The sequence below is a fragment of the Xiphophorus hellerii genome, chromosome 4 (genome assembly GCF_003331165.1).
Source record: "Xiphophorus hellerii strain 12219 chromosome 4, Xiphophorus_hellerii-4.1, whole genome shotgun sequence".
NCBI classification, from domain to species: domain Eukaryota; kingdom Metazoa; phylum Chordata; class Actinopteri; order Cyprinodontiformes; family Poeciliidae; genus Xiphophorus; species Xiphophorus hellerii.
This window is the reverse complement of record NC_045675.1, coordinates 25,928,461-25,950,658: the sequence shown is the minus strand read 5'-3', so window position 1 is coordinate 25,950,658 and position 22,198 is coordinate 25,928,461. Positions and strand designations below refer to the sequence as shown.

The 22,198-nt window shown below is 38.3% G+C and overlaps 1 protein-coding gene across 3 annotated transcripts in view; it reads left to right on the top strand.

Annotated features, from left to right (window-relative positions):
- The first annotated feature begins 372 nt into the window (after positions 1-372).
- Positions 373-22,198, top strand: part of cln6a (CLN6 transmembrane ER protein a) — a 28,057-nt gene continuing 6,231 nt past the window's right edge. The window contains exons 1-5 of one of the 3 annotated variants that reach the window (XM_032561390.1): positions 373-667; positions 15,337-15,457; positions 15,567-15,665; positions 18,438-18,626; positions 20,853-20,908. In XM_032561390.1, the coding sequence (XP_032417281.1) occupies positions 15,455-15,457; positions 15,567-15,665; positions 18,438-18,626; positions 20,853-20,908 (347 nt within the window). In that variant the 5' untranslated portion in view covers positions 373-667; positions 15,337-15,454. Of the gene's footprint in view, positions 668-12,165; positions 12,371-14,743; positions 14,973-15,336; positions 15,458-15,566; positions 15,666-18,437; positions 18,627-20,852; positions 20,909-22,198 lie in introns of those variants that run through there. The other 2 variants (XM_032561388.1, XM_032561389.1) reach the window with 2 other exon arrangements.

Here is a 22,198-nt window from a genome sequence, read left to right as displayed (position 1 = left end):
AAAAGCCATAAAATTAGCATCTCCATGGAAACGGCAGCTGGAATGTGGTAGGAAGAAACTCCAGGAGAGTCGGCGAGATTTATAACAGGACTTCGGTGCGGGGGATATTCGTGCAGGACTGGGGGTTTCCCTCCGATTTGCTTGGACAAAAAACAGAGCACCTTCGAGGCTGAACCAGGTCTCTGATTGGTCAAAACAACAGAACGCCTTTTTTTGCATATATTAAATAGGGAAACACCCTTTTGGTTTATAGTTTCAGGTCAACACCGGAGAAGGGAGAGTTTTTTCCATCTTTTTACTCCACGTTGGGCGCCTTTGTCTGTCTCTGTGTTCGTTTGTCTTCCCTTGTGTGTTTTTATTTTCATGAGAAAATGCATATCTCTGTATCTCTGCAACTTTGTGATCGATTGCTTTGTATGAGATTAAAACTCCGTGATCTGTGACGTCAACACGTTTTGTTGTTGTTTCGTTTTTAGCAGCACGCGGTTGCAGGACGCTCACGGAGAACCCCGCTCGACCCGGCTAACAGGAGGAAAAGGAGAGCCATGCTTTTCCAAAACTTAAGCTAACATAATAACTTTCCTCCCTTAACAATTTGGGGGCTCGTTCGGTTACGGATTTTGAGCGGGTGGATCTGTCACGCGTTGGCCTGGTTCGGCTCGGTGAGGTGAGATACTTTTGAATATTCTTTTGTTGTTTGCACCGCCGTGTGCTGGAAAAGGCGAGCTAGACTGTTGCGGCTGTATCCAGCCACGCGGAGTTCACGGAGCTGCACAGGTACAGAGATTGTGTTTATAAAAGAGTCGATGGTTGAGTAATTGGATTATAAATACGCAAACAAGAGGACTGTAGCGGGTCCAGACGTAGGGCTAGCTTACCCTATTGTCAAAAAGGCTGGGGTTTTCTTAGTTTTTGGTTCTTTTCCCCGGAGGGTTTATTCTTGTACCTCTGAATTTAAAAAGAATTTGAGAATTGTGTATCAATTTGGTAGTTTGGGCTTGTATTGGCCCGGAGACTGACTCATCTCCAGTAGACTTACAATTGGCTTAACAAGGCTGAATCGCCTGTCTTCAGTACAACGAAGTGCCTTAACACGGCCAATCGTTTGTATTCAGGAAGACGAAGTGACTGAGCTAGGTTGCGTCGGCCGTGGTGACGAATAGAAATGCATTTTTAAAGCCGGCATTTTATTTTATTTTTTCCCCGTTGTCTCTTCCGTTTGTCCGACACCGTGTTTATGTTTTTCTGTGTGTCGCGATCTGTGCTTGTTGCCGCGACACGTGGCTGTCTGCTCCAGAGCTCTGGGTGTGTGTGTATGTGTGTGTGTGTGCATGTGTGTATCTGCGCGTGTGTGTGTGTGTGGCCGTGTGCGTGCGCGAGTTCGGGCTGGCTGTGCGTCTGTGCAGAGTGAGAAGCTGTGTTTAAATAGCGCTGCTTGTGTTAATTTGCATTGATTTTGCTACGTTTTATTGTGAAGTTATTATGGACACTGAGTTGACATACGGAGCTATAGACCGTCCAGGTAATCTGGCTCCGCGGATTTGTCTGCGGGACCAGATTGCTGACTTAATTAATATGTATGATCAACAGCTTGGTCTGGATTCGTTTAATGTGAAAGCCGATGAATTGGAAAATGCGGTCCGCAAACAGGAGGACCTTATCAGTGCTGGTAGTTTTCCTATGGCAGATCAGGACCAGCGTGGAAAACCTTGTGTTTCTCCGCCTCCTTCTGCGGTTTCCCTGGGTATTGCTCATATTACACACCGGTTAAGCTGCCCCACACCTGCTTTAGCTTCTTCCCCTCAGGCGGAGACGGAGCAAGTAAATTTTAAGACACGATTGCTACAGTTTCAATTAGGTGAAGCAAGACAGAAGCTTCGTCAAGCCAGACAGAAACAGAGGGAGGCTCAAACTATGCTAACAGATGCTGCTCACTTAATTTCGGTTCTGGCTGGGGTCCCTGGTGCGGTAACGCAATCTGGTCCGCACATCTATGCTGCTCCGACCTCCCAACCTGGTGTTCTAGGCTGGCGCGGGGGAAGACGAGGAGCCCCCGCATGGTCGGGTGTGAGAGGAAGAGGTGCACGGGGCGGGAGACGCAGGGATAGGTGTTTTTATTGTGGCGAGGATGGTCACTGGTTTCGGCAGTGTCCTCATTACACACCGGTTGCTGCACGAGACCTGACGCCGCGACAAACTCCGAACGCTGCCTTACTTCCGCAACATCCTAGATGAGAGTTAGGTAACACTGGTACCAGAAAACAGAAAATTATTGGTTGTGGTTTGATTTTCACATAACTTTGAGATCTCTCTTTTTAAACGTGCACGGGGAATTAAAAGGTTCCTGACGATTGGAGTTTAAAATTAATTAAATTGACACATGAAAATAGGTTAATAAAACATTGGACGATTCCTGAAGCTTCAGTAAATTTGATATAAATTTCAGTAAATTTGATATAAATTACAGTAAAACTTTGATAACATGATGACTGACTGAAAACTTTGACTGACTATAAACCTGGCCAGATGTGTGTTTTGTGTTTTTTGTAATGTGCTTTGTGTTCTTGTGTTGAATTGCAATTCATGTTGGTGTGAAAGAGTGTGAGATTGGAGATAAGATACCATTTGGTATTTTATGTCCTATGAATAGAGAGCAATTTTTTAGTGTTGTTTTATGGTGCAAAATTTCAAGTTTTTACAAACATCCTCTGTGTTAAATTGGACTAAATTATTACAATTAGGCAATAACAACAGTAAGTGTGATAAAATAAATCATCTGAACAAAATTGAAAATAAATTATGGGTTCTAAGGTTAAATACATAAATAAAGAAAGACAGAATAAGCCAAGAAAATTAGGTCACAGAGGATTGTAGTAATGATGTATTGGCAAATTAATAGATAAATACATAAATGAAGTGAATGAATAAATAGCTAAAGACATGACTGATTAAGTAGAGAAATACATAAAATAAAACTGTATATAGAATTGAGAACTAAAATAGTAGATAAAAATGTTAATTATGCATTCTAGGCTGAGAAGGTAGCTGGAAAATAGAATAAAATACAATGAGTTGAGGATAAAGAAAAAACACGAAAGATCTTTAGAGAAACAGGCTCTAATTGTAAGAGGAATTGCTCAGATAACAACAAACTGCAATATGCAACTGACTCACAATCAGTTTGTGCTTACGTCGTTCTGTTACTACCTGTGTTGTTTTTTTTTTTTTTTGTTATGTTGATTTCAGTAGGGGCCCAATTTATTATTTTTGGATTTTCTTTGTTAACCGTGTTTGAATTTTTTCTTCAACGTCTCTCTGGCTACTTTATGCAAAACCTTCGCAGAGTCTTAATTGGTACACGTGCTTTGTCAAACACTGCTGAAAATTTTTGAGAAGTTTCTACAACGAATTATTGGATGATCATGAGAGTAAAATTGAATACTGAGTTTTACAACTGTAATGTGAAATGTTTTTTGAAAGTAGTAATCTTGAAGGTTTAAAGCATGCTATAATGAATTGTTCTGTTTGTTTTGACAGTTTGCCTGTTAGGACGGGGCAGTATTGGGTAGAATTTCTCAGTAAAAGAATGACCCTGTTTCATCAACATCGTTAGTTAACATATTAGGTAATGATGATACATTAGCCAGTAATGTATCATACGGAAGGAGAATATGTTATGGGTTATTTTTATATTACTTAATTAGATTACTGAAACACTTATATTATTTAAACAAAACTTTTGAAGAACATGTCAAATATGTGCTTATTTTGAATGGATTTGAGTTGTTCTCCATTAAAAGATGTTCTGATAATGGGCTAACATATTTTGAGAAAATAGATAAATTCATAGTGATAATGAAGCATATTTTGGTTAATTGACTTGGGAAAATAATTATAGAAATTAGAAATATTATTGTGTCAGCCATTTTCAGAGCATTGATTTAATGGAGCATGAATGTTTTAAGAAATGTATTGAAGAATCTGTTCTTGATTAAAGTTATCACTAATCAGTAAAAGTACACAGGCGGGATTATAATGATTTTTCTAAACTTGATTTTGATTTTTTGATTTACATCCATTTAAAACGATTTTGAATAAAACTTTAAATTCGACGACAAGTAAAAGCCGAGGTAAAAATTGGTATATTTTGAAAATGTTTGGTTTTGTTACGGCATACATTTACATTATAATTTCTCCAGGTCTAACTCTTTTGAATTTTGTTTAAGGAACGCATGTAAAATGATTTAGACAAATAACCAGTAAGATCTAGTTTGTTCTATAAAAGTAATTTAAATTGGACTGTTTAATTCACATTGTTATTCATTTTGGTGGTAAATGTAAGCTTTACAACTACATTTTTAAGTTTTTGTGATTGTTTTGTTTTGTTTGTTTAATCCTATTTTTACAAGATTGGTTTAAGAAAAGATCTGCATTTGTTTAACATTCTGGGAAAACGTTACTTTGGAAACATGTCTTTTGAAGCAAATGATTACAGGGTTTTGGTATTTTTCATCGGTTGGAGCTATAGTATATAATAATAGCAACGTAAATTGAAGGGATCACATCCACCATTTGATGAGCAGAACTGGACAAACTAGGAGATAAGGTTTCAAGTGATGTGTTGCTCATGGTTTTACACACAGACTGCCCTGGAGTTCCGAGCTACAGGTGGGTCTCTGGACTCTGTCACACAAGCTGTCGTTAAAGGAGGAGTGCGGCTGCTTGGAGGAGCGGTTTCACACTTTTTCGACGATAGCAGCCACAGAGTCACGAGCGGAGGAGGATTCACTCGAACACAGTGACTTGGAGATGTTTGTGTTGAATACACAAAATGAATGATGCTTTTGGAAAATCTGATCTCTGTTTGTCGTTTCAGTTTGCAGCCGTTTTCCTGGTGCCCTGTGGATGTGATCTCATTCAAAATCTGCGTTCTTTGATAAAAAGGATTAAAATAATTTCCCGGATGGAAAATAACAAAGCAAATTTATTTTTTAGGTGAAACCATCGTTTGATTATACTGACATTAATGAAGATGATAATAAAGAATGTTGTAATTGTGTTTCTGATGCTAATGAAATTCATGTTGAAAACAAAATGTCTGTTTTAATAACTTGTGACAGGTCGCTTCACAAGATTTACTTCCTCACGAGGAGATTTCACTTTCTTTTTGAAACTCACGGTTATATTGGCATAATAATCCAATTTTCAGTGAGCAACGGACGCTAAGGTGGAAACCTGAGGTTTCCAACCGAGGAGTTCAGGCTGCAAGAGGATCGACATTAATTTTATTGCGTGTTTTTTCGTTCGTTGTGAACTCTGGAAAGGACTTTCGTTTCGTTTTTTGCGCGCATTTTTGAACATTTCCTGACGAAGACTTCATATTTTTTGAGAGACTGTCGATGGACATTATTAAAAAAAAAAAAAAACAACAGAAAAATGACGAGCAGCAGATTGTAATTTTGTGGTGATTGTTGTCTTTGAAGTTGCAGAGCATTTCTTAATAATGTTTCTATGTATGTCCCTGTTTTATTTTTTGTTTTACACTTTGGGTTTTTGTTTGTCCTGTGTTTTTGGTTGTATGGTGATAGTTTTGTTTTATGATTTTACGTTTTCAGGATAAGTCTTTTTGCATCTTGGGGTTTTATTTAAAAAGGGGGATTGTATAGAATTAGGGTACGTCACTCTTTTCTCTTTTTATTTTTCGTTTTTTTTCGTTTTTTCATACATAGTTTTGGTTCGGTATTAGAAGGCTTACTCAATTTTTATTGAGGTCTTTTTTTAAAAGACCTCAAAAGGGGGATTGCTAAGGAAAATGATTATTTAATGCTAAAATACACTTAATCTTCCCACATGTGTTAATCACTCGTATTTGAAAAAACAGGCTTTGGGTGACCTTTCGAAAGAGGCCCGAGGAGACAAGCAGACGCCTTCAACTGTTTGTTTAAGAGCATACAAAAGCCATAAAATTAGCATCTCCATGGAAACGGCAGCTGGAATGTGGTAGGAAGAAACTCCAGGAGAGTCGGCGAGATTTATAACAGGACTTCGGTGCGGGGGATATTCGTGCAGGACTGGGGGTTTCCCTCCGATTTGCTTGGACAAAAAACAGAGCACCTTCGAGGCTGAACCAGGTCTCTGATTGGTCAAAACAACAGAACGCCTTTTTTTGCATATATTAAATAGGGAAACACCCTTTTGGTTTATAGTTTCAGGTCAACACCGGAGAAGGGAGAGTTTTTTCCATCTTTTTACTCCACGTTGGGCGCCTTTGTCTGTCTCTGTGTTCGTTTGTCTTCCCTTGTGTGTTTTTATTTTCATGAGAAAATGCATATCTCTGTATCTCTGCAACTTTGTGATCGATTGCTTTGTATGAGATTAAAACTCCGTGATCTGTGACGTCAACACGTTTTGTTGTTGTTTCGTTTTTAGCAGCACGCGGTTGCAGGACGCTCACGGAGAACCCCGCTCGACCCGGCTAACAGGAGGAAAAGGAGAGCCATGCTTTTCCAAAACTTAAGCTAACATAATAACTTTCCTCCCTTAACAATATATATACTTGTAACTGTCCTCTATGTCTGCTATTATTCCTTCTGGGAGTGAGACCCCTTCTGTGCGGATGACCTTCCCCCTCTTTGTGATCAGCCGACCACACTTCTCTAGTCCGAATGACATCCCAATGTCCGTGCTGTAGATCCTGGTGGTGTGGATCAGTGAGTCGATGTCTCGCTCACTCTTGGCATACAGCTTGATGTCATCCAAGATACCATCATGGCAGGACAAGCCCCTACATGGGATGTACCACCAGCAAATAACCCAAGTGGCTGATATCAGTAAATCCTACCAATGGCTGGAAAAAGCTGGACTCAAGGACAGCACAGAGGCCCTCATCCTGGCCGCCCAGGAACAGGCCCTAAACACCAGAGCAATAGAGGCCCAGATATACCACACCAGACAAGACCCAAGGTGTAGGTTGTGCAAGGAGGCCCCTGAGACAGTCCAGCACATAACAGCAGGGTGCAAGATACTGGCAGGGAAAGCGTACATGGAACGACATAACCAAGTTGCAGGCATAGTGTACAGAAACATCTGTGCAGAATATGGACTGGAAACCCCGAGATCAAAGTGGGAAACACCCCCAAAGGTGGCGGAGAACGCCAGAGCTAAGATCCTGTGGGACTTCCAGATCCAGACAGACAAAATGGTAATGGCGAACCAACCAGACATTGTCGTAGTGGATAAACAACAGAGGAAAGCCGTTGTGATAGATGTAGCAATACCAAGCGACTGCAACATCAGGAAAAAGGAGCACGAGAAACTAGAGAAATACCAGGGCCTCAGGGAGGAACTGGAGAGGGCCTGGAAGGTGAAGACCACAGTGGTGCCTGTGGTCATCGGGGCCCTCGGGGCAGTCACCCCCAAACTGGACCAATGGCTACAACAGATCCCAGGAACAACATCAGACATCTCAGTCCAGAAATGTGCAGTCCTTGGCACAGCCAAGATACTGCGCAGAACCCTCAAGCTCCCAGGCCTCTGGTAGAGGACCCGAGCTCAGAGGATAAGAACCACCCGCGGTGGGTGAGAAGGGAATTTTTTTTTTTTTTTATACAGTACAGACCAAAAGTTTGGACACACCTTCTAATTAAAGTGGGTTTTCTTTATTTTCATGACGATTTATAAGGCAATAAATCCCACTTATTAACCTGACAGGGCACACCTATGAAGTGAAAACCATTTCAGGTGACTACCTCTTGAAGCTCATCAAGAAAATGCAGAGTGTGTGCAAAGCAGTAATCACAGCAAAAGGTTGCTACTTTGAAGAAACTAGAATATAAGGGGTATTTTCAGTTGTTTTACACTTTTTTGTTTAGTGCATATTTCCACATGTGTTATTCATAGTTTTGATGCCTTCAGTGTGAATCTACAATGTCAATAGTCATGAAAATAAAGGAAACTCATTGAATTAAAAGGTGTGTCCAAACTTTTGGTCTGTACTATATATATACAGAACTGACCTGAAGGTCTTTAAGCATCAAAAATAATTGTTTACCAACAGTTTCACCCCAGCAGGAAAACTTTAAAATGAGCAGAAATATGCGATGCATATGGCATAGCTGAATGTGACCCTTAAGTCAAACATTACTTTATATATATATATATATATATATATATATATATATATATATATATATATATATATATACTGTATATAAAACGTTGGTCAAGCATTACCTACAGAAAATATTTACTTTGGTAAAAAATAAAAAATAGAAGAAAAAACACATTGCACCCTTAAAACGAAGATAAGCAAAACAAACAAACAATTAAACAAACAAACAAAACACAGCACTAAATAAAACATAATATTATTTGCGTACTGCACGTTGACGCAGTTGGTAGCACTGTTGCCTTGCAGGAACAAGGTTCGGGATTCAAATTCTGGCTTGGTGTCTTCCTGTTGGTTGTTTACATGCACTCAATGCTCATGCGTAGGTTTTAACTGGGTTACTTCAACTTCTTCCCACAGTCCACAAAAATAATGACTGGTCTTTCTAAATTGTCCTTGAGTGACATTGACTGATGACCTGTGTACCCCTCTTGCCCAATGCCTGCTGTAGATAGGTACCAGCCCCATTCCACTCCATGCCGTAGAGACAACAGATGGATTAATTTTGGCAGGAAAATGCTTCCTTTACCTCACTTCATCATCGTTTTGTAATTCAAGTTACGCTTAGCTGGACTTAATGCTCACCAGCCACTTTGCTAGGTACACTTTGCTAGTACTAGGTTGGGCCATCATTGCCTTTACAGTTATTTCAGACATGGGAAAACATTCAACAAGGTTCCGAAAACCCTTTCTCATATATTGCAGTCCATGTGTATGGTTACTGCATCATGCAGTTGTTGCACATCCATGATTTGCATCAGTCTATTAAACTCTGTTTAATAGATGGATAATACCCAGACTGTGGAGGCAGTTGGGGTACAGAGAAGTCAGTGTGATGTTCAAGAAATAAGTCTGGCATTATTTTTGCTGACATCTTCAAAGCATTTTTATCCACACAGCAGTTTCACTGAGCATTTCCTTAGTTTTGTTGCGGTTACCAGCGAATCCCAGTAAATCATTAGTTTCTGAAACAATCGAACCAACCTGACCAATGAGTCAGTGATTTGCAATTTCTCTTCAAAAACAACAGACCTGGCCAACCTAATAAAATGGCCAATAAGTGTGCATGTTGCTGTATTATTGAGTTTTTAACCAGAAGTCAACAACCAAGCAGTTGTAGACATCCACATTTGTTTGATCAAAATGCGCATTTTTCATGTCCAACTTTGCAACATGCATATCTCACAAATCTCAGTCCTACATGAAGACATTTAGTATCTGACTTATGGATTATCTATTGCAGGCGTTTAGTGAAACTTACCCTCTGAAGGGAACTGACCTGAAGGTCTTTAAGCATCAAAAATAATTGTTTACCAACAGTTTCACCCCAGCAGGAAAACTTTAAAATGAGCAGAAATATGCGATGCATATGGCATAGCTGAATGTGAGTCAAACATTACTTTTAATCAACTTGTGACAAGGTTAAATAATTGCACTGCATATTACATTTCAAAGTGATTGTTCTCACCCATGACAAAGCCTTCATAATTAAATGTACACATAGGCCAGAAAACTCCATAACTTATCTTTAGCTATATTCTCATGCTGTAAGGTAGACATGTAAGAAGCATTAAAATATACTGAACCTGAATTGCCTCTCTGCAGCTCGGTGACATCAATATTTCACAGGCTAAATACATTCTGCCGTTGGAAAGTAAATTTCATTTTTCAGCTGAACTATATTATTTATTCATAATCATTTCTATCCATTCATTAAACTTGGACTAACCTGATGCCAGTGTTTCAGAACCACAGCACTCCTATAATGCTCTGACTACCAGTTGCCAGGAGTGGATGGATTGAATCATTTTAGAGTTCAAAGAAAGGCCATAACACAAGGACTGGATTTGGGTTTTGAAATTGAGCAGATAGCAATTTAGTTTTGAGACGTAGAGTCTATGGAGGGATTTCTGGGATTTGAAATACCTGCAAAAATTATGAAGAGATTAAGTGTCAGGTATGACATTCTTTTTTCCTCAAAATTTTATCATGCAAATCTGGATTCTACTGCTTATTGTGCCACAATACGGCAGAGCCTGGTCACCCAAGAGAGCAGTCTGTACCCAGGATTGACTTTTTTCTGGCTTTAGTTTGGAACTTAGCTCTGTTAGCACTGACCTCAACAGAGCAGAACAATGCGCTCATTACTGAAGCCAGTAGTTTCATATTTTTGTACATGTCACGCCAAAGGAATCAGTTGCTGTTTCCTGCTTGATGCAAACAGGTTCTAATTTAGACTGCTCTTTAAAAGATTAAACATTGCTAAACAAAAGACACAAAAAAGGCTGGATTTATTAAAATGTTGCATGTGAGCCAGATTTAATTGGGCAGAAGTCCTTCAACATGGTGACTTTCAGAATAATAGTTGATACTGAAAGCCTCACTGGACTGATTGAAAGCTGTAATTAGAGGCCTGCGGATCATAATAAAAGCTTTATTCTAGTAGCATAGCAACATCAGTGTTTTTCAGGGTGTTAATTTCTTAAATTAAAAGAAAGTGTTTTTAGGAGCCCTAAAAAGGTAAATAATCTCAGATGAATGTGAAGGTGATGTTGTGCAATGTGGTGAGAAAGGCATTCATGGGAGTCATTAATAATTTTACCAACACCATTAGTCCACAAACAAAATTAGATGTTTTGATGCAGATTATTCATCTAATGGCTGATTCCTCTGAAATGCAAATAGTTCCACAGTGCCAATAAGTAATTTATATTTGCAACTTTTACTTCATGTGATATTAGAAGCCAAACCTTCCTAATTGGGATTCCAACTTCTAGGGGGGTTAATGTTCTATTTCCAATAATGAACTATGAAAAATTTAAATGCGGCGTAACGTCTCTCTCTAGACAAAGACATATCTTTGCCTTTGTTTCAGTTTAGGTGAAGGTTTGAGGCTAGGTGGAATTGATCATATTAATATTTGGTCCAATTAAAATGAACATAGCTTTAAGTAGAAATCTTTTAAATGAATTTCTTCAAATTTTACTCAGTAACATCAACCCTGAAATAATAGTAAAAAAACACTTTAAACTGCCATTACCCACCCACACACAGACAGATCTTATCTGCTAATTAGAGAATAAACTGCAGGTCTATTAAAACATGTTTATCTGTTAATAAAATCACAAAACAGCCCACGTTAGGTTTCTAACGGTTAAAATGAAGCAAACATTGTGTCCGCCTTAACTTAACTCTAAGGGCTAAAAATTATACTCAAAAGAAAAAAAAAACATCAAATAGAAAAATCTGTCATTTGAAACTCTCAAAATTTTTTGTTTTTTAGTGAACTGTGACATTTTTGAAAGGTTCAAAGGTTGCTGAAAAAGCCTTCACTGTGACTTCATACAATATAAAATAACATTTTACGTCACAAATGATGATTTTGCGATTGTTTTTGCAGTTCTCTCGACCCCTGTTCCTGGCCTTGGAAAATTTGCTGCAGATTTCTCTTTGTCCAGCTGTGAATAAATAAAAAACACAATTGCCACAAATAAATAAATAAAATAAAAAAATAAATAAAAAATTGACCTCTAATATGCTTCTGTTCATCATCTTCTTCCTGAAAAAATTGCTCTTTTGTTTTGCTTCCAGGAAGAAGTTTCTTAAATTTTTGAGACATCTCTCAAAAGATAATTAAAAATATATACAAGTAATAATAATAATAATAATAATAATATGTTTCTGCTTTTATTGAGATTTTAACAACATTTTTTTGAGAATTTCATACCTTCACAGTGGAATTATTTTCTTAAATCCTCCCTTTTTGTGAAAGCTGAGCTTTTTTAGGAGAGCTCAGTATTAGAAGTGGGAGCCAGAGGAGTTTTGTTATTGGTATTACTTTATCTGTAGAGCTATATAATGCCCATTTATTAATTAATTATTTGTTCAATACATTTTTGCAATTTACATGAAGTTTTTTTTGTGCTGCCTGCTCATTGGCTAACGCTGCTTTCATCATTTTATTTCGCCGCTTCTATCATGTTCTACATTCTGATTGGAGGATTGCCGTAGCTAATGGGCGGAGCCAAGAGGAAAACAAGGAAGTGAAACGTCGGCCATCAGAGTTTCAATGAAATTAAGTCCCGTTAAGCTCTTGCCGTTTGGACATTAGTTTGTTTTATGATTCAGTACATAAAGAGGGGCAGAGTAGACGGAACTGGCAATGCAGAATGTACGAAAGCGTCGAGGCAAAGACTTAGACAGGTTTGGACCGTCTGTGGTGTTGTGGTTTGCTTTATCGAAATTTCCTGACTTTTGAGACACATAAAGCTGTATTACATAGTTCAACTGAAAGGTCGTGGTGTTGTGTTGAGTTGTGTTACCCCGTTAAGAATTTTCCACATCGGTGCGATGTGCAGTCGCGCGACCCTGGGTTCTGAATCTTGAAAAAAGGGACTGCTCATTTACTCCGTGTTTTATGGCATGGTGCAGTCAAATACACCTCGGAAACTACAATATCCATGTGCAAATACTTTTAACATCACGAATCAAGGGGCTTTACTGTTGTTATTTTTGGTTTTATTAACTGACCAAGCTTAACCTACAACCAGTCTGCTCCATATAGAACTTCTGTTTGTGTTTGTCATTAATTGGCACCTATTTACAGAAATCCAAGTTATGATCTAGTGCCCTTTGTTCTGTTGAACTAAAAATATAGCAGTGTTTGAGCTCATGTTGCACAAGTGTAATGACACATTAAAGATGTGACAAACTGTTTGTCTTCAGCACTATAAATGCAGATAAGTGGTTTATTTTCGTTACAACTCACAGTTTCAAACCTCCGTACAGAAACAACAAATATAAATATATAATAGGAAATTTAATTTATTTAGTCATACTTTTTTAATTTTTTGAAATCAATAAAACCATATTCGTATGTATCTGTTCTTTATTTGAGCAGTTTCAGCTCAAACTCACCTGAACTGTATTATGTGGATTCTGAAATTTTAAAAATTTGATCCCATCCTTTCCTTTTAAACAATTTTCTATATATTCCTAGGTGGGAACCAAACTAGAATCTTGCTGAGGGGGTCAAGTGAACACCACCTGTTGGAAATACATTTTGTAGATTCTCTTCAATATTCTATTGCACCGACTATGAACACTGAAGCAGCTGTTGGGTTAAACCAGTGACCAGTCAGCAGCCCTCTGTCACGCTGTCAAACATAACCAACAACACATAAATGAAACATCTGTGAGATGGCAAGTGCACAAATGGAGTGTTTACTCACAGAGAAGCTCAACGTCTTCAGAGTCCGTCCACATTTCCCATCAGAACACAGAATACGAGTGTGAACAGATTGAGGACAGATTCAGATTTGATTCTATAGGCAAAATTCAAAATGATCAAGGGTGCAGACATCACACACACACTTTAAATCGAGATGTATTTTAGATCTCAGAGATCTGACAGGATTCTGTGAGCAAAGTGCGCCATCACCAGAATTTCATTATCGCCATCTGCGTTTCTACGGCAGATCAGAAAGCGGCGTTGCTGCTGCCTAAGTGAATATACAATGCAGTTTTAAAATGTCTGATTATTTCATTTATTTTTAAAACGTTAACCAGATCAAGCTACCTCTATGTGAAAAGCATTTTTCACCTTCGGCAGGGACAATAAAATGTTTTTGGATAACTGGGAGTTTTTATAGCACCATGAGGGCATTTTGGCCCATTTTTCTTTGCAGAATTGATTTAAATCAGACATCTTGCACGGTTTTCTAGTATAGATGGCCTGCTTATGGTTGTGTTATAGCATCAGATTTGAGTCTGAACATAAAGCTTTTCTAGGTGTTAATAACTTTGTTTCTTTTCTGTTCTGGATCATTTTGTTTTAGATTGGGGGTCTATTTGCTGCTTGTTGAGATGTTTCATCTTAGTTCATGTTGTCAGACAAGTTCTACTCAAATGTGTTTTGAAACATTGCGCACAATCAGGCCTAATGTTGATAATTAGGTCTGATCGTGCCTGGTGAAATTTCATTCGAATTTCAAAAAAACAAAACAAAAAACCCCCCGAATTCAATCATAGTAAATTTGAGATTTAACAAGGGAGGCAATTAAGCCTGTCACAATAACAAATTTTCTGGATGATAAATTGTCCCAGAAGTTCTTGCAATAAAAATTTTTTTTTCTTGACCCTTTTCAAGTAGTATAATGGTGATGGCATAGTAACGCAAGAACACTCTCTCAAAAATCAATAAACTTTAAATTTTAATGAACATTTAACACTGGAACTGGAAGACATTTTAAATATCCAAAATAAATAAACAAAACAACAAATAAAATTAATTATGAAGTCTCTGTAAACAGAGACTTTGAGGTCCAGTTTTTGGTAGAAAGAGAAAAGCATTAAATCATGAAAATGAAAATTATTGAGCTTATTTTAATTTACCTTGCAATTAACTGATTTGTTGCTCATTATAACCTTCCTGGAGTTACTTTTTTCATGGGACCGGTGGGATTATGTGCCCCTTTTTCCCCTTTTAATAATAAAATCATTACTTAAAGGAGTTTTTTTTTAAATTAATGTGACACATTTTATTTAAATAGTGTGACAAAAATAGAAGAAATAGTATTTTGTGGCAATGTATTGGTAATCTAGTTCAGTTTTGTTGGTGTTGACAAGCAGGCTGTGATTCTTTTACTTTGCTTGAGTCCTTGGCAGACAGGATTGATTGGCCAGTAGTGCATTTGTCTGTACTCACCCATTTTGGCACAGCTCTGTATTTGGATAGACAGAAACTTAAGGCTTTTTTTCTCCCACGGCTCCTCAGGAAATTGCACAGCTGTTCACGATAAACATGGTAAACTGCATCAGTCAGCAAATTCACAGCTGAAGTAGCACTGTTGCACTTAAAGCCTGCAGAAACAGAACTGATAGAGTGATTGATATGAGGTCATTAATTTAAATTTTATGATTAAACGTGTACGTTTGTTGTACTTTTTTGTGTTTATGTAGTTATGTTCGTCCAGTCTTTATTCTACTGCTTAGCTATGCACTGTACATAAAACCAGAGAGCAGTAAAAACTTATCAGGGCAGCCGCTTAATCTGAATTATTGCAGTAGTACATGCAGCAGTATAATGCAATTCAGAATGTCATCGGAATGTGAAATTTCCGTGGTTATTATTAGAATGACTTATTGTTATTGCAAATGTGTTTTCACAGTACTGCCAGTGTTTGCAAAGAAAATGCCCCAAAGAGGGAAAGACAACCTTTTCACTTTGACCTTTGGCTCTGTCTGACTCTACAGAACTGGATACTTGACTTTGGAAGACCCATCGCCATGGTATGTAGATGTTTAAACTCCTACTTTGCATATGACATGGTTGGACAGACGCATCCAAAGTTTAGGGATGAATAAAAAGCAAAATGTTTCCACATGTTTTGTACTCTAGATTGCCCTTCCTTTGGAGATGTTTCCTCTGAACAAGCCAAGTGTTGGAGATTATTTCCACATGATCTACAATGTCGTCGCACCTTTCCTGCTGCTCAAGGTAAATCTTAGCCATATGGCTCTTCGATGATAATAAATCAGCTTTTGCAGGTTTGACTTAACATTCATGAAGAAATTTTAATCTGTCTCCACAGTGGATTCAGAATAATTTTTGTCAATGTTCTGCAGCTTTACAAATTAAAGCTTAACTCTGATAATTTTGTCGTTTTTTGTTTTATGAATGCATGACAATTATCTTAAGCAAATACTGATCTTTGCATGCTTGCAACTTACAAAAAAAATTTCCAAAAGACTTTTTTTTTAAATCAATCATTTTTATTATACAGGGTATCTGCACACCTTTAAAAAGTCTTTAAATTCATGTATCTAACATTATCTTAGATACTACACATTTCATGTAGTTTTCTTTTTTCTTGTGCGATTTTGCTGTTATGCAAAACTTTGAGTCGCTCGCAGACATTGCATTCTGAGACTCCAGGTGGTTGGGGCTACTGCTAACTAGCTGCTAATATACTGTTGCTAGCTAGCTAACTTTTTTATGTCCATCAAAGGTAAGTGCAAATTTATTGCCAGTTGACTGGATGATGTTTGTCTTAGTCATTGACTCACTTCTGCTGCCAACCCATACAATTTATTTATTTGCATATTTCTTTAGTTCATTTCTGTTGTGATACAGGACTTAAATTTCATTCATAATGGTCTTAAAAAGTCTTATATTTGAGTTGGTGAAACTTGCAGAAACCCAATTGCAGGAAGTGAAAACTAACTGCAAGTGAAAACTAACATCCATCCATCCATCAACTGCAGTGTTGCTCATTAGGTAAGAGGTGGAGTGCACCCTAGACAGGTTGCGAATCGATCACAGGGCAACACAAATGCACACAGAACAACTTTGCACACACTCAACTCTATGGGCAATCTAGAAAGACCAAAAAAAGAGACTCATAAGTTTATAGGACTGTGGGAATAAGGTAGAGTATCCAGAGAGAACCCACACATGCACTGGGAAAACATGTAAAATCCATGCAAAAGGACCCTAGACTGTGATTTAATCTTCCTGCTGCAAAGCAACAATTGCTACCAATTGGATACTTGACTTTGCTGCATCATACATCCCTGAAAAACAAACAATAACCTCTAAATCAACGTAATGCCTAGACAAGGACTACTGAATGTTGGTATTAGTAAGTTATGTAGAAATACAGGGCTACCATCAATAGCAAAAAAAAAAAAAAAGAACATGTTCAGTTTATTATCAGTGCTGGTGGGAGGTGACCTGTTTTGAGACTCACTTAAGGTGAGACCAGAAATTTGCGCCCATTTTCTGTCTGGATTTGCTGCTTCTCTGGTTTATCTTTGCTCTGCAGGCGCAGCAGAAGACTGCATTGCCAGCTCTGCTGAGATAGTTTCCGGCCCTAACTTTGTGTTTGCTTTGCCTTCTTTTTTTTAATCAAATATGTGAGTTTAGTAAATAACTGTCTGCATGGATATTTTTGTGAGATACTGAGATTAAAATAAGTACATTTTAACATAGACATAAACACCAAAGTAAAGTTTTTTTGTTCCCTCTAAAATGAAGTGTGGAGATGTCCTGAACTCATAACGTGCAGTTTAGTTTTGTTAATGTACCTGATGGCAGAGACTTCAGATCAGTATGTTTTACGTTTATCAGTTGTTTTGGGAATGGCTAAGAGTAATAATTGGTGAAAAAATAGACTCTTTTTTATAGGAGTTAATGACATAATTTGAGAATTATTAGTATGAATTGAAGCCAGAGTAGAGTTTAATTGCTGTCAACAAGGTTATTACAGCGTCAAGGCTGTTGCGTTAACCTGGTTCTGTTTGTTGTTACCAGTTACATCGCCCTCTATTGGAAGAGGTGCTACACCACATCCAGTACTGCATTCTCTGACATTTAGAAATTGTATTTTATACCACAAAGCACACATAGAATAACTAACTTAAATTTAACCTAAAATGCAATAAAGTAAACATGAAATATCCATATGTCCCTTATTTACTATAGAGAGATGAAACAGAACCAAAATGGATAAATCTGTAAAACTGTGAAGTCTTTTTCTTCCTACCCTGACTTTACACATAGTGTACTCTTATATGGAATACAACAACATAGTTTTTTTTAATGTTATAAAAATATCAAAGATGAGAGCACTCTGGGTGACTGGACTTGATTATCTGCCTCAAAGAGCTGTAAGCATGTTTTCTTTTCTCTGTGTTTTAGAACAAAAATCACTGCTGCTAATTAGGAGATTGTTTTTGTATTGCTGTTATTCTGCATGCCCTGACACTTGGAACAGAGTTAAAAAAGAAAAAAAGTGACTTGTCTAAATATGAAGGCAGATGGAGTTTTAATTACTCAGTATCATAAACAAAGAACAGGAGAACAAAGAGAATAGAATTGAAAACAATGAAGAATACCTGCAATCAAGCTCGCATTTGACTTGCTTTTACTTTTGGGCTGGAGGTTTCCTTGTGAGACAGCGTTATTAAACTAAAAACAACCTCCTCGCTATGTATTATTCATTACATTTACGGCAGATGCTTGCTTGAAACAAAAGAAGAAACAGACGGCTGACAGTAAGAACAAAAGCCAGTGGAGCTTAGCAGGAAAATAGGAGTGCTGCTTTCAGTAGAAAAGTCAAGGGGAAAATACATCACATTACCATAACGTTGTCTGAAAGGAAGCCACTGAAGCACTACCGTCCACATCGGAGCTCCAAAATAACCTTTTTTTTTTCCCTTGACACAACTGGTATTAAATAAAGAAAGTGGGTGGTTCTGCTCCCTGCAGCTGATCGAGCGCGCTCCCAGGCCTGTTCCCCACACAGCCGTCCACCTCTGCATCATCACGTTTGTCATGGGGGCCAGCATCCACCTGGTGGGAGACTCCATCAACCACCGGCTCATCCTGAGCGGCTACCAGCTGCACCTGTCAGTCAGAGAAAACCCAATCATCAAAGACCTCAAACCGGCTTCACTGGTAAGGCGCCCGCAAGCCCCATCACATTCACACTGGCATTGAAATTGCGATGATTTATGAGTTTTACCCATCAGGTGTGGGCATTAACGCTGGTCTCTGCGCCTCGTATAAAATTGGAACGTGACTGTGGTTTTCCTCCCAGCTCAACGTTATTGTTTTCCCAAAGATTGTTTGCTCCCCTTCTGTGACTTTATTATAAAACAAGCTTGTTTGTCTCTGTCCGCCAACACGCTGCGCATCTAGAGATTAATTATGATTCATGCAGGTTTGTGCCACAGAAGGGAAGAGCCTGTTTCCCCTCAGCCCGTCACAACCATCTGACAGCAGGAGATGATGAGTTTGATATGCAATTACTCCTCTCGATCAAAGTCTGTGACCTGTGAGTTAATTCAGGACCCCCGTTTGAGTCTGTTTTCTGAACGTTGTTTTTCAGAGCATCGCTGTTGCTCTGACAACAATCAGAAATGAAAGTTGGCACTGAAGCACACACTCCCATGAACTCACTAACAAGCTGCTTGATTGATAATAACGCCTCCTTCTTGGTAGGTTTTTCAATCTCAGTGGTGACAGATTCTTGGAAATAACACAGGGCAGCGCCAGGAGCCATAATTTTATTGAGCCACGTCTCCTTGTGTGTGTAACAGCTCAGGAGAAGGGAAATTTTTAATTTAGTAGAGAAAATCTAGGTTGAAATGAAATGAACCTGCACTTAAAAAACCAAGAGTGCCTAAGGAGCTTCAGAGCAGGTAAAACACAGAGATAAAAATGATTTTTTAAAATCATGCATCAGTGTTCTGCTGACAAAATAAAAAGAAAACCTGAAACTATTTTCTTTCGACTCATTACAGTCACTCCTGGATTTTTTTGATTGTCTTTGTGATTTTTATGCAGTCAGAATCAGATCTTTTTTTGGTGCTACTTTTGCTATGTTTGCGCTTGCATATGACAGTAAATGAAATGTGACTGTAATGCACCATATGAATCATGTACTTGACATCAGGTTAGGCTGAGGGATCATAGTAGAAGACAGGAGTTACCAGTCACTTCAACCTAATGTCTATTACAGTTTTTGCTGAAAATTTGCAATAAACACACAATTAATTAGCGTAAAAAAATGTAGGGGAATGTTAATTTTGCGTGAATTTCCAAAATCGTGAAATTGGGGGAAAAACTGAAGGGACTTCCATGAATAAGCTTTTTGATAAATAAATAAACTTCAGTTTCTGTAGAAACTCTGTGGCAATAATATCGACTCTAGTCAGACAAACCCAGGGGCCAGTATTTCACTTAGTGTTGGTACGGCAGACTGCATGAAACTAAATGTTTAATAGTCTTCATTTAAATGGAGGCGATCCAAGTATATCTGGAAACTTTTACAACTGTTAATGGTTTTTGTTTGTTTCACTGGACACATAGCAATCTGCTTGTAAATCATTAATGCCCTCATTTTCCCCAAATACACTGTCACTGAGTGTACAGCAGCACATCATTACTGAATAGCAAGAGTGCATCAAGGCATTAGGACATTTATAATTGCATGTTTTTAGGAATTATAGTTATGTCAGCAGGAACTATAGATAAAATGGCTATTCGGCCACCCAAAGGTTAGGGGGGATAAATAGTAAAAGGATATTTTTGTAAATAGCTGGTTGCGAACAAGAGAAACCAGCTTGACTCTACATGAAATCGTGACCCCTTTCCTCATTTCTTCCCCTCTTTTACAAGTAAATATCAGATTGCAGAATATTTTTATTTACTTAGGTTGCATTTCTTGATGATCTTAAACATCTAAGTGTCACTAAAAAGCTGGACAATTAAAAAAAACAAATCGGAGGCATATTGTATAAAAAAAAAAACCCTGCTGCAATATGTGGATTATTTTATAGTTTGCCTGAAGGCCTGATGGTTTGTTTGTTCTCCCACGGGTTTAGTTTGTGAAAAATCGCAACATGAGGGGCCAACTACGACTTGTGATGTTCTCCTAATTAATCCCCGGTGCTGCGTCTGAAAGAGTGTGCATCTGTTACCTTTCTTCACACTTTTTTTGTTCATATGTTTCTGCTCCCATTTTGTGTACTGTCTCTAAATGTGTTTCTGAAATAAAGCGTACAGCATCAGTAGGTGGCAGTGTTGCATAAAGCTGAAGCACACAGTTGGCTGAACGTACTCGCGGGTTTTGGAAGGAGTTCCCATCTCTGATTCAGTGTTTTTGTCCTTCCTTTACAGATTGATTCATTTGAGCTGCTGTATTATTACGATGAGCACCTGGGACACTTAATGTGGTACGTGTTTGGGATAATTACATACATGATTTATAGATGCAATGAAATGGCGCAGGATAAGTTTGAAAGCAGCGAGTCATGATTTACTTACCCATTACTGTTTAAATATATTTAAGATTATAAATTTGGTTTATAAATAAGCAAGAGTTCAAACTCTGAGAATGTTTTAAACAATTTCGCTGCCTTTTAGCTCATGATCAAACGCATCGCAGAAGCTATTGTGATCTGCCACCATTACTTACATACTATGTTATTTCCAAAGGCTCCTAGCCGAGCTCAAAGTAGGCAGTAGCATTTACATTTGCCCTAGTCCTGAGGAGAAATTAATGGGAGGAATTTATTATCAAAGGCATTTTTTTATGCCTCATCAAAATTCAGTCATAATCTCTGCTGGTGTGTCCAGTTCTCTGTGTGTGAAATTCAGCAAAAAAAAAAAGTGCCAGTCTACAAACTCCACTCATGTTTAGGACTGACCAACATAGTTCTTGTCAAATAGGTGAAACAAAAAAAATAAATAAGTTGAATTTATTTTTATAGTTCAAGCACATTCTGAACCTTAAAACTTAACAATGCTCCTAACTTACACCTGAGTCCCGTTATCCAGTGAAATAAGACGTGATTCAGGTTTGATGTGCTTTCCTACATGTTGTAGGTTATCTGTGTGTATGATGTTATCTGTGAAAAGCGCTATATAAATAAAGTTTTACCTACTTTTTACTTACAAGGACCGCTGCTGTAAAAGCTTAACTCAACCCCCTTGTTGAAGCATGTGGGTACAGTTTCCTTATCAGCTCATATTTTGAAAGGATTTAATATGAAATAAATAAAAGAAGTAAAAGTAACTCGATGAGGTCGTAGGACGAAGTAAAGCACTAAAATTCCAGCCCATTGATCGAGATGTACACCCACCATGCTGCACATTATTCAAAAACATCACAGGACTTTATGTTCCCACTGCTGCTGTGGGCTTGTGTGGTTACCTAGCTACGGGGGTGAAGGGATTCTGGCCTCAGGACGGGGGACCAGGAGGTCGGCCTGTGCTCTGCGTCCCTTCCTCATATCTGTTTGGCCTCAGGGGTCCATCACACAATTAAGATTCCATCCCCAGGTTCGCTTTTCAGAGCAAAACCTCCTCGACACATGCAGCCCACCAGCTTCTTTCACATGGTACGCCTGGAACGCAGAGGCAGGACACGTTAAAAAAATAAAATAAGGGGCGTGCCGTGGTGGCGTAGTGATTAGCGCGACCCGTATTTGGAGGCCTTGAGTCCTCGACGCAGCCGTCGCGGG